This window comes from Rattus norvegicus, chromosome 5 (assembly GCF_021556685.1).
Source record: "Rattus norvegicus strain SHRSP/BbbUtx chromosome 5, alternate assembly SHRSP_T2T, whole genome shotgun sequence".
Lineage (NCBI taxonomy): Eukaryota > Metazoa > Chordata > Mammalia > Rodentia > Muridae > Rattus > Rattus norvegicus.
In genome coordinates, this window is record NC_141538.1 from 103,685,744 (window position 1) to 103,698,319 (window position 12,576).

General features: G+C 42.0%; 1 protein-coding gene across 6 annotated transcripts in view; it reads left to right on the plus strand.

The window, feature by feature from the left end:
- Window positions 1-12,576, plus strand: part of Ccdc171 (coiled-coil domain containing 171) — a 346,651-nt gene that overhangs the window by 93,990 nt on the left and 240,085 nt on the right. For all 6 annotated transcript variants that reach the window (XR_015620046.1, NM_001134641.2, XM_087550831.1 and 3 more), the window contains 1 exon segment: window positions 3,268-3,370. Coding sequence is in view for 5 of the 6 variants with exons in the window: in NM_001134641.2 (NP_001128113.2) it covers window positions 3,268-3,370 (103 nt within the window). In the remaining variant the exon portion in view is untranslated.

Sequence of the window (12,576 nt, forward strand, 5' to 3'; positions counted from 1 at the left end):
CTAGTTATCTGAGACTGACTATAGTCCTAAAATATTAAATGGGGGATTCTAGAAATGAAGAGTCCCTAAGTTTGAATAAAGTCATCTGAATAGAATGATAATTTCTCATATCCTGCTGCCCGGGACACAGGAGGCACCCATGCCATATATACTAAACCCCAGGACACACGAAGCACCCATGCTGTATTCACTAAAGCCTGGGACACAGGAGACACCCATGCTGTATACACTAAATGCCTGTTAATCATTAGTATCCCCAGGGACCAGGAAGGGCCATCCCAATGTTACAGACTCTTCTATTCAGGTAACCCTTATTTCATTTAATAATTTCCCATGCACAAGAATAGTGATACTGACAATTCACATAGCCCCCCTCACATGGTACAATCCTTTAAGTAAAAAATGAAGGCATAATACAAGATTTTGAAAGAAAAATGGCCATATTGATATTTTAGAAGAGTACCTATGATTATAATTGTTCTATCGTAGCTATTATTATTAACCTCTTGCTGTACCTACTTTATAAATAACTCATATCATAGTTGTATATGTACAGAAAAATATCATATGCATTTGATCAGTGCTGTCTGTGCTTCCTGCTATCCCCTGGAAGCTTGGAGCAGTTCCCAGTGGATAAGAGAGTTTCTGTGTTCTAAGGATATAACTTTGTCCTATCAAATTTATCCTGTTTTGTATTTGTATGCATTCTTTCACTGCTAGTGAGTGATCTCATCAGCTTTTAAATAAGTTTATATTTTCTCACATTAAAAACAACTCTTCTTTGGCCTCTTCTCCATTTCAACTTTTTCTTTTTCTCTCCTTCTCTTCTCACCGCGGAAGGGTTTTCTGAAGTTTCTGTTTTCATTTGATACTTGATTAGGAAAAACATAAAACAAAACAAGGCAAAAAACCAGGCTTACCTCTCATACAACCTATTTCAGTCTGGGTTACAGCTACACTGTAGCCAAAGACATTTCCTTAAAGTCAGGAATGCAGGCCATGTGCAGTTGAAACAGAAACTCTCCTTGCTACATTCTTTCCATGATGTTGTGCTTTCCAGTTTCCCTGGCTTCCTTTGAGTTGGCTAGAGATGCTAGCATTCCTGAAGACTGTTGGGCCCCCTCCCTTCCTATCAAACACGCTAAAGGCGAGTTTTAGACAGTGCCTGTAAATGATTCCCAAATGCATCCCTGGCTTTGCCGTAGTGTCTGTCAGACAGGTAACTGCCTGTCACAAAACTGCTTATTTCTACGTATTCACTTAAGACTTGTTACCAGGCGCTGAGCTGAGGCCAGGGACAACTTCTGTCTCTTTCATGGAATTTGTGTGAACAGTGAATTCTTTACTCTCCCTGCCAGCTGTGAACAGGTATGCAAACAAACAAGCAAGAAAGCCAGCAGCCTCAGTGGCCTCTGTCATTCCCATCCAGGCAGAGCTCCACCCAGTTCCTTTAGTTTAAATCCTTAGGCTTAATCTCAGTTCCTCCTTTTTTTTTTTTTTTTTTTTTGTTTGTCTGCCTAATTTTTTATTGGATATTTTTTATCTACCTTTCAAATGTTATTCCCTTTCCCGGTTTCCTGTCCATAAGACCCTTATCCCATCCCCCTCCCTTTTCTATGAGGGTGTTCTCCCTCCCCATCCACCCCCCTTCCTACCCCCCCAACATTCCCCTACACTGGAGAGTCCAGCCTTGGCAGGACCAAGGGCTTCTCCTCCCATTGGTGCCCAACAAGGCCATCCTCTGCTACATGTGCAGCTGGAGCCATGGGTCAGTCCATGTATAGTCTTTGGATGGTGGTTTAGTCCCTGGAAGCTCTGGTTGGTTGGCATTGTTGTTCTTATGGGGTTGTCAGCCCCTTCAGCTCCTTCAGTCCTTTCTCTAATTCCTACAACAGGGACTCCCTTCTCATTTCAATGGTTTGCTGCTAGCATTCACCTCTGTATTTGACATGCTCTGGCTGTGTCTCTCAGCAGACATCTATATCCGGGTCCTGTCGGCCTGCGCTTCTTAGCTTCATCCATCTTATCTAGTTTGGTGGCTGTATATATATGGGCGACATGTGGGGCAGGCTCTGAATGGCTGTTCCTTCAGTCTCTGCTCTAAACTTTGTCTCTATATCCCCTCCTATGAATATGTTTGTTCCCCCTTTTAAGAAGGACTAAAGCATCCACATTTTAGTCTTCCTTCTTGAGCTTCATGTGGTTTGTGGATTGTATCTTGGATAATTCAAGCTTTTGGGCTAATATCTGTTTATGAGTTCATACCATGTGTGTTTTTGGTGATTGGGTTACCTCACTCAGGATGATATATTCTAGTTCCGTCCATTTGCCTATGAATTTCACGATGTCATTGTTTTGGGTAGCTGAGTAGTAGTACTTTTATTAGGGGAGTCCAGCCAGTACCGTGTAGCCCACTGTGATGTGACTGGGTGTTCCACCTATGGTGGGTCTTTCCTATGTTGTATCTGGTACTCCCCTTTCACTGTTAAAACCACCCATCACTTGACTTCTGCGCTACATTTACTGGTTCTGACTTCATTCAGTCTTGTCATCTGACAGTTTGCCATGTGACTGCAAGCAGGGTTTTCAAGAGTATTGTGGAGTTTTCCCATCTCAGTTTAAAAACAGTATTTATTTGCTTTGACTATGTGGTGCACGTATATATGCACATGCATTTATGTGTGCGTACTCACCCAAGTTCATGCAAGTGGAGGCCAAAGGCCAACAGCGTGTACATCCTTCATTCTCTCCAGCATGTCTTTTGAGCCAGGGCCCTTATTGAACCTGAAGCTTGTGGATTTGATCTTGAGTCCCTGGGATCTTCCTATCTCTGCTTCTGCAGTGGTGAGGCCATGGGTGTATGCCGTCATACCTGGGTGCCACATGGGCTCTAGGGATCAATTCTCAGGTGCCCATGTGTGCAGCGAGCACTTTCCCATCAAGCCATCCTTCTAGTCCCTTGTTTCGGTTTTATTGTCATCCAATGCTTATCTTTTGTCATAGCATTATTTTGAGGATAGAGCGGTTTGTATATACAAAGTACTTAGGATGTGTAAGGCAATACATTCTCAGCACACAAAATCTAAGACTTTGTATAGTTGCACGTTTGACCAAGTAAAACGTGTAAGGCAGAGTTTATAAGTAATGGGTTGAATTGGGCAATTGATATTCGTTGAGACTTAATTATGCTATATAAATTCACAGTAAAATCTTCAGCTACTACAGTACGTAACCTTATTATGTATTCTTTTTCTCCTTAATTAAAAGGCTAAGAAGCACCAGGCCTTCCTAGTGGAGACATGCGAGAATAACGTGAAAGAACTGGAATCCATCTTGGGCAGCTTTAGCGTGTCAGCGCAGTGGACATCAGGTTAGTTGAAGGTATAAAATGACAGATGCATCTGCCAGTGCTCCAAAGTCACTCCAGTCTGGGAATTCTGCAGATGCCTCTGACAGTCCCTCATCTCAACAGGCTTTGATTTGATGACACGATGAGAGCGGTTCTCACAGCAGTCAGTTGGCCTGGCTGGCTGGGAAAGGGTGACGGAGTGTGGGCCTGCTGCTGTCCTCTCAGACTTGATTTACAAGTGTTGAAGTCTGTGTGGTTGGACAGACAAGGGCTTTCTTGCTGTGTTCTGAATCCAACTGAGAGAAGAGTCCTTACAGTATACCTGCGAGGGGAACAGATGTTTCCATCAAACTGAGCCAAATTCTGAGGCAACCTTCAGCAACTTAAAGGTCATGTATTCGAAAGGTTATGCAGGACAGGCTGTAGGAGTGTGCGTTCTATACTGTTGCTTTCAAAGCCTGTTTTCTCATGCGCATATATGCGCTCCGAGATACTAGTGCTCAGCTAAATTATTTTCGATTGAATATTAATCCACTTTAACATATTGAAGAACTTACAATATTGGGTAGATGCTTTGGGAACTAGCTAATAAACCATACTTACAATATCTCCTTTCTTGATTTTTTGAGGGTTTGCATCATGTATGCTGATAGTAGCTTTGCCTTGAAGCTTTTTTTTTTTTTTTTATTAACTTGAGTATTTCTTATATACATTTCAAGTGTTATTCCCTTTCCCGGTTTCCGGGCAAACATCCCCCTCCCCTTTCCCCTTCCTTATGGGTGTTCCCCTCCCAACCCTCCCCCCAATGCCGCCCTCCCCCCATAGTCTGGTTCACTGGGGGTTCAGTCTTAGCAGGACCCAGGGCTTCCCCTTCCACTGGTGCTCTTACTAGGATATTCATTGCTACCTATGAGGTCAGAGTCCAGGGTCAGTCCATGCATAGTCTTTAGGTAGTGGCTTAGTCCCTGGAAGCTCTGGTTGCTTGGCATTGTTGTACATATGGGGTCTCGAGCCCCTTCAAGCTCTTCCAGTTCTTTCTCTGATTCCTTCAACGGGGGACCTATTCTCAGCTCAGTGGTTTGCTGCTGGCATTCGCCTCTGTATTTGCTGTATTCTGGCTGTGTCTCTCAGGATCGATCTACATCCGGCTCCTGTCGGTCTGCACTTCTTTGCTTCATCCATCTTGTCTAATTGGGTGGCTGTATATGTATGGGCCACATGTGGGGCAGGCTCTGAATGGGTGTTCCTTCAGTCTCTGTTTTAATCTTTGCCTCTCCCTTCCCTGCCAAGGGTATTCTTTTTCCTCATTTAAAGAAGGAGTGAAGCATTCACATTTTGATCATCTGTCTTGAGTTTCGTTTGTTCTAGGTAGAGATCTAGGTTAATTCAAGCATTTGGGCTAATAGCCACTTATCAATGAGTGCATACCATGTATGTCTTTCTGTGATTGGGTTAGCTCACTCAGGATGATATTTTCCAGTTCCAACCATTTGCCTACGAATTTCATAAAGTCGTTGTTTTTGATAGCTGAGTAATATTCCATTGTGTAGATGTACCACATTTTGTGTATCCATTCCTCTGTTGAAGGGCATCTGGGTTCTTTCCATTTTCTGGCTATTATAAATAAGGCTGCGATGAACATAGTGGAGCACGTGTCTCTTTTATATGTTGAGGCATCTTTTGGGTATATGCCCAAGAGAGGTATAGCTGGATCCTCAGGCAGTTCAATGTCCAATTTTCTGAGGAACCTCCAGACTGATTTCCAGAATGGTTTTACCAGTCTGCAATCCCACCAACAATGGAGGAGTGTTCCTCTTTCTCCACATCCTCGCCAGCATCTGCTGTCACCTGAGTTTTTGATCTTAGCCATTCTCACTGGTGTGAGGTGAAATCTCAGGGTTGTTTTGATTTGCATTTCCCTTATGACTAAAGATGTTGAACATTTCTTTAGGTGTTTCTCAGCCATTCGGCATTCCTCAGCTGTGAATTCTTTGTTTAGCTCTGAACCCCATTTTTTAATAGGGTTATTTGTCTCCCTGCGGTCTAACTTCTTGAGTTCTTTGTATATTTTGGATATAAGGCCTCTATCTGTGGTAGGATTGGTAAAGATCTTTTCCCAATCTGTTGGTTGCCGTTTTGTCCTAACCACAGTGTCCTTTGCCTTACAGAAGCTTTGCAGTTTTATGAGATCCCATTTGTCGATTCTTGATCTTAGAGCATAAGCCATTGGTGTTTTGTTCAGGAAATTTTTTCCAGTGCCCATGTGTTCCAGATGCTTCCCTAGTTTTTCTTCTATTAGTTTGAGTGTGTCTGGTTTGATGTGGAGGTCCTTGATCCACTTGGACTTAAGCTTTGTACAGGGTGATAAGGATGGATCGATCTGCATTCTTCTACATGTTGCCCTCCAGTTGAACCAGCACCATTTGCTGAAAATGCTATCTTTTTTCCATTGGATGGTTTTGGCTCCTTTGTCAAAAATCAAGTGACCATAGGTGTGTGGGTTCATTTCTGGGTCTTCAATTCTATTCCATTGGTCTATCTGTCTGTCTCTGTACCAATACCATGCAGTTTTTATCACTATTGCTCTGTAATACTGCTTGAGTTCAGGGATAGTGATTCCCCCTGAAGTCCTTTTATTGTTGAGGATAGCTTTAGCTATCCTGGGTTTTTTGTTATTCCAGATGAATTTGCAAATTGTTCTGTCTAACTCTTTGAAGAAATGGATTGGTATTTTGATGGGGATTACATTGAATCTGTAGATTGCTTTTGGTAAAATGGCCATTTTTACTATATTAATCCTGCCAGTCCATGAGCATGGGAGATCTTTCCATCTTCTGAGGTCTTCGTCAGTTTCTTTCTTCAGTGTCTTGAAGTTCTTATTGTACAGATCTTTTACTTGCTTGGTTAAAGTCACACCGAGGTACTTTATATTATTTGGGTCTACAATGAAGGGTGTCGTTTCCCTAATTTCTTTCTCGGCTTGTTTCTCTTTTGTGTAGAGGAAGGCTACTGATTTATTTGAGTTAATTTTATACCCAGCCACTTTGCTGAAGTTGTTTATCAGCTTTAGTAGTTCTCTGGTGGAACTTTTGGGATCACTTAAATAAACTATCATATCATCTGCAAATAGTGATATTTTGACTTCTTCTTTTCCGATCTGTATCCCCTTGACCTCCTTTTGTTGTCTGATTGCTCTGGCTAGAACTTCAAGAACTATATTGAATAAGTAGGGAGAGAGTGGGCAGCCTTGTCTAGTCCCTGATTTTAGTGGGATTGCTTCAAGTTTCTCTCCATTTAGTTTAATGTTAGCAACTGGTTTGCTGTATATGGCTTTTACTATGTTTAGGTATGGGCCTTGAATTCCTATTCTTTCCAGGACTTTTATCATGAAGGGGTGTTGAATTTTGTCAAATGCTTTCTCAGCATCTAATGAAATAATCATGTGGTTCTGTTCTTTCAGTTTGTTTATATAATGGATCACGTTGATGGTTTTCCGTATATTAAACCATCCCTGCATGCCTGGGATGAAGCCTACTTGATCATGGTGGATGATTGTTTTGATGTGCTCTTGAATTTGGTTTGCCAGAATTTTATTGAGTATTTTTGCGTCGATATTCATAAGGGAAATTGGTCTGAAGTTCTCTTTCTTTGTTGTGTCTTTGTGTGGTTTAGGTATAAGAGTAATTGTGGCTTCGTTGAAGGAATTCGGTAGTGCTCCATCTGTTTCAATTTTGTGGAATAGTTTGGATAATATTGGTATGAGGTCTTCTATGAAGGTTTGATAGAATTCTGCACTAAACCCGTCTGGACCTGGGCTCTTTTTGGTTGGGAGACCTTTAATGACTGCTTCTATTTCCTTAGGAGTTATGGGGTTGTTTAACTGGTTTATCTGTTCCTGATTTAACTTCGATACCTGGTATCTGTCTAGGAAATTGTTCATTTCCTGAAGATTTTCAAGTTTTGTTGAATATAGGTTTTTATAGTAAGATCTGATGATTTTTTGAATTTCCTCTGAATCTGTAGTTATGTCTCCCTTTTCATTTCTGATTTTGTTAATTTGGACGCACTCTCTGTGTCCTCTCGTTAGTCTGGCTAAGGGTTTATCTATCTTGTTGATTTTCTCAAAGAACCAACTTTTGGTTCTGTTGATTCTTTCTATGGTCCTTTTTGTTTCTACTTGGTTGATTTCAGCTCTGAGTTTGATTATTTCCTGCCTTCTACTCCTCCTGGGTGTATTTGCTTCTTTTTGTTCTAGAGCTTTTAGGTGTGCTGTCAAGCTGCTGACATATGCTCTTTCCTGTTTCTTTCTGCAGGCACTCAGCGCTATGAGTTTTCCTTCTTAGCACAGCTTTCATTGTGTCCCATAAGTTTGGGTATGTTGTATCTTCATTTTCATTAAATTCTAAAAAGTTTTTAATTTCTTTATTTCTTCCTTGACCAGGTTATCATTGAGTAGAGCATTGTTCAATTTCCAAGTATATGTGGGCATTCTTCCCTCATTGTTATTGAAGACCAGTTTTAGGCCGTGGTGGTCCGATAGCACGCATGGGATTATTTCTATCTTTCTGTACCTGTTGAGGCCCGTTTTTTGACCAATTATATGGTCAATTTTGGAGAAAGTACCATGAGGAGCTGAGAAGAAGGTATATCCTTTTGCTTTAGGATAGAATGTTCTATAAATATCCGTTAAGTCCATTTGGCTCATGACTTCTCTTAGTCTGTCGACATCACTGTTTAATTTCTGTTTCCATGATCTGTCCATTGATGAGAGTGGGGTGTTGAAATCTCCCACTATTATTGTGTGAGGTGCAATGTGTGCTTTGAGCTTTAGTAAGGTTTCTTTTACGTATGTAGGTGCCCTTGTATTTGGGGCATAGATATTTAGGATTGAGAGTTCATCTTGGTGGATTTTTCCTTTGATGAATATGAAGTGTCCTTCCTTATCTTTTTTGATGACTTTTAGTTGGAAATTGATTTTATTTGATATTAGAATGGCTACTCCAGCTTGCTTCTTCTGACCATTTGCTTGGAAAGTTGTTTTCCAGCCTTTCACTCTGAGGTAGTGTCTGTCTTTGTCTCTGAGGTGTGTTTCCTGTAGGCAGCAGAATGCAGGGTCCTCGTTGTGTATCCAGTTTGTTAATCTATGTCTTTTTATTGGGGAGTTGAGGCCATTGATATTGAGAGATATTAAGGAATAGTGATTATTGCTTCCCGTTATATTCATATTTGGATGTGAGGTTATGTTTGTGTGCTTTCATTCTCTTTGTTTTGTTGCCAAGACGGTTAGTTTCTTGATTCTTCTAGGGTATAGCTTGCCTCCTTATGTTGGGCTTTACCATTTATTATCCTTTGTAGTGCTTGATTTGTGGAAAGATATTGTGTAAATTTGGTTTTGTCATGGAATATCTTGGTTTCTCCATCAATGTTAATTGAGAGTTTTGCTGGATACAGTAACCTGGGCTGGCATTTGTGTTCTCTTAGGGTCTGTATAACATCAGTCCAGGATCTTCTGGCCTTCATAGTTTCTGGCGAGAAGTCTGGTGTGATTCTGATAGGTCTCCCTTTATATGTTACTTGATCTTTTTCCCTTACTGCTTTTAATATTCTTTCTTTATTTTGTGCATTTGGTGTTTTGACAATTATGTGACGGGAGGTGTTTCTTTTCTGGTCCAATCTATTTGGAGTTCTGTAGGCTTCTTGTATGTCTATGGGTATCTCTTTTTTTAGGTTAGGGAAGTTTTCTTCAATGATTTTGTTGAAGATATTTACTGGTCCTTTGAGCTGGGAGTCTTCACTCTCTTCTATACCTATTATCCTTAGGTTTGATCTTCTCATTGAGTCCTGGATTTCCTGTATGTTTTGGACCAGTAGCTTTTTCCGCTTTACATTATCTTTGACAGTTGAGTTAATGATTTCTATGGAATCTTCTGCTCCTGAGATTCTCTCTTCCATCTCTTGTATTCTGTTGGTGAAGCTTGTATCTACAGCTCCTTGTCTCTTCTTTTGGTTTTCTATATCCAGGGTTGTTTCCATGTGTTTTTTCTTGATTGCTTCTATTTCCATTTTTAATTCCTTCAACTGTTTGATTGTGTTTTCCTGGAATTCTTTCAGGGATTTTTGTGTCTCCTCTCTATGGGCTTCTACTTGTTTATTTATGTTTTCCTGGAATTCTTTCAGGGATTTTTGTGTCTCCTCTCTATGGGCTTCTACTTGTTTATTTATGTTTTCCTGGAATTCTTTCAGGCATTTTTGCGATTCTTTCAGGCATTTTTGCGATTCCTCTCTGTAGGCTTCTACTTGTTCTCTAAGGGAGTTCTTCACGTCTTTCTTGAAGTCCTCCAGCATCATGATCAAAAATGATTTTGAAACTAGATCTTGCTTTTCTGGTGTGTTTGGATATTCCATGTTTGTTTTGATGGGAGAATTGGGCTCCGATGGTGCCATGTAGTCTTGGTTTCTGTTGCTTGGGTTCCTGCGCTTGCCTCTCGCCATCAGATTATCTCTAGTGTTACTTTGTTCTGCTATTTCTGACAGTGGCTAGACTGTCCTATAAGCCTGTGTGTCAGGAGTGCTGTAGACCTGTTTTCCTCTCTTTCAGTCAGTTATGGGGACAGAGTGTTCTGCTTTCGGGCGTGTGGTTTTTCCTCTCTACAGGTCTTCAGCTGTTCCTGTGGGCCTGTGTCTTGAGTTCACTAGGCAGCTTTCTTGCAGCAGAAAAGTTGGTCTTACCTGTGGTCCCAAGGCTCAAGTTTGCTCGTGGGGTGCTACCCACGGGCTCTCTGCAGCGGCAGCAACCAGGAAGACCTGTGCCGCCGTTTCCGGGAGCTTCAGTGCACCAGGGTTCCAGATGGTCTTTGGCTTTTTCCTCTGGCGTCCGAGATGTGTGTGCAGAGAGCAGTCTCTTCTGGTTTCCCAGGCTTGTCTGCCTCTCTGAGGGTTCAGCTCTCCCTCCCACGGGATTTGGGTGCAGAGAACTGTTTATCCGGTCTGTTTCCTTCTGGTTCTGGTGGTGTCTCAGGCACAGGGGTCCTGCCGCTCCTGGGCCAGCTTTTATTTTTCTACCTGTTTTCTTTTGTCTCAATTTTGGAGTTGTTTTTATGATGTGATTATAATCTCAAGGATATAAAAGTAAATCCCCTTATACATATTTTTCAAGGTACCTGAAAGGGGTTTGGGAAGGGATTTTTTTTTTTTTTTTGGAGGAATGGGGTGGGTTTTAAGACAGGTTTTCTCCGTGTTGCCCTGGCTGTCATGGAACTCACTCTGTAGACCAGGCTGGCCTTAAACGCAGAGATCCACCTGCCTCTGCTGCCTGAATACTGGAACTGAAGCATGGGCACCCCCACCTGGCGAGAAGGAGTTCTTTAGTAGGATTTTAGGAAAGCTTGTTGTCCTGGAGCCAGTGGAAGGAGGGATCTGATAATCTTATAGCTGCCGAACTGTTAGACATGGGGTATGCCCTGTTGAGTTCTCAGTCTGCTTTTAGAGTTCATGCCTTTAGCTGTGCTTTTATTAAGTTCATATATAACTTTTCATTCCCATTTTTAAATAATGATTTAAAATAAAAATTATGGGGACTGGAGAGATGGTTCAGAGACTAAGAACCTTGGCTGCTCTTGCAGAAGACCTAGGTTCAGTTCCCCACAACCACATGGTGACTAATAACTACCCTTGACTCTGGTTCCACTTACATACATACAGGAAGATATAATAAGTAAATCTTAAAAGAATTAAAGTGTGTGTGTGTGTGCGTGTGCGTGTGTGTGTGCGTGTGTGTCACACACCACAACATGTCATAGTGGAAGTCAGAGGACAGCTTGTGTAATTTGAGTTCTGTTTTTGCCATGTGAATCCCACGGATAGAATCAGGTGATCAACCTTGGTGGCCGGTGCTTTTCCTTCTCAGCCATCTTGTTGGCACCAGTATCTGTATTCTTAAACCTTAGATTCTTTACATGTGTACACACTACATGTTATGGGAGATGCATTGCCAGGGGAGGACCGTGTCCTTGGCTAAGGATTCTTGGGTTGGTATAGAGATATTGTCATTCAGAAGTTGGTGACGGTCATTTGCTCTTGGTCATCCATGGTGGATCCATTCTCCTTGTGCGCATGCTCTGCCTCGTGCTCTGTGAAGGTGATTTCCATCATTTGGGCTCCTTTGCCTTCTGACTTCTCATTAGGTTTGGACAGTGGGTTCCAGTAGGAGATTTAAGAGGGTGGGAGAAGAAAGTCAGGACATTTTTTTCCTCGCATGCTCCTCTGGTCCAGCCATGACATAGTTTCTCCTTTCAGCAGCTGCACCTTGTACCAGGTGGATCCTGTTTCAGAGGTGGCTCTTGACAGGCTGAGGTGACAGTGTACCTTCCTCTTGACTCCTGAGGCTTGGGTGTAGAGTTGACTTTGCACTGTCTGTGTCGGTCTGTCGTGATGCAGTGTGACTCTGTACCTGCCTTCCTTCCTGTCAGTAGTGTCTTCAATCGATTCTCCTCTGATGAATTGTTGTGAAGGAGCAATTCCCCCAGGCTCACGTACCTACCGAGGACCTGCTTCATCCTGGGTTGTTACTACAGTAGATTCTGTTTCTACTTATCCCAGCTCGCCTTGGAGTGCTGTTGTTTATTTTCTTCAATTTGCTTTCATCCTTGATATATTTTATCTGCAATTTTATTAGATCATTACATAGCCTTCTTTGTTTTTTATTTAAATATTCAACATTAAAATTAAATAGTAGTTACTTATTAAGTATTGAGCTGTTGTCAGTAATTACTGTCAAATGTTGGATAACTCTGTTGTTTAATTAAAGCAAAATGATAGAAAATTATTACCATGAATTAATCTCGGTCCAGCTCTGACAGGGTTGCTCAGTGCTTGGGCGCTGTGGTCGTGTGTGTGAGGAAGCTTTCTGGAGTGAGCGTTAGTGGTGAGTTTGCCTTCAGACAGCAGACGACCAAAGTTCGAGTCAGTCCTGGAATGCTCAGACTGTGTGTACACAGAGGATCGCCTTTCTTCTCTCCAGCGTGGCCCCTACACCTCGTTTCCTGAGGTCTGTGGCACTGCTCTGCCTGGGCACTGTTCTCCGTGTTTCCATCCGTGCTCCCTTCAGTCCTCTTTCTTGACTGTCAGGGTGATGAGTGAACGTGGAAGCTCTAAACTCTCAATTAGAAGATGAGTCACTTTCAGGGCTCCCAACCTGTAGCATAATAACTCTGGTTAATAATAGTCCA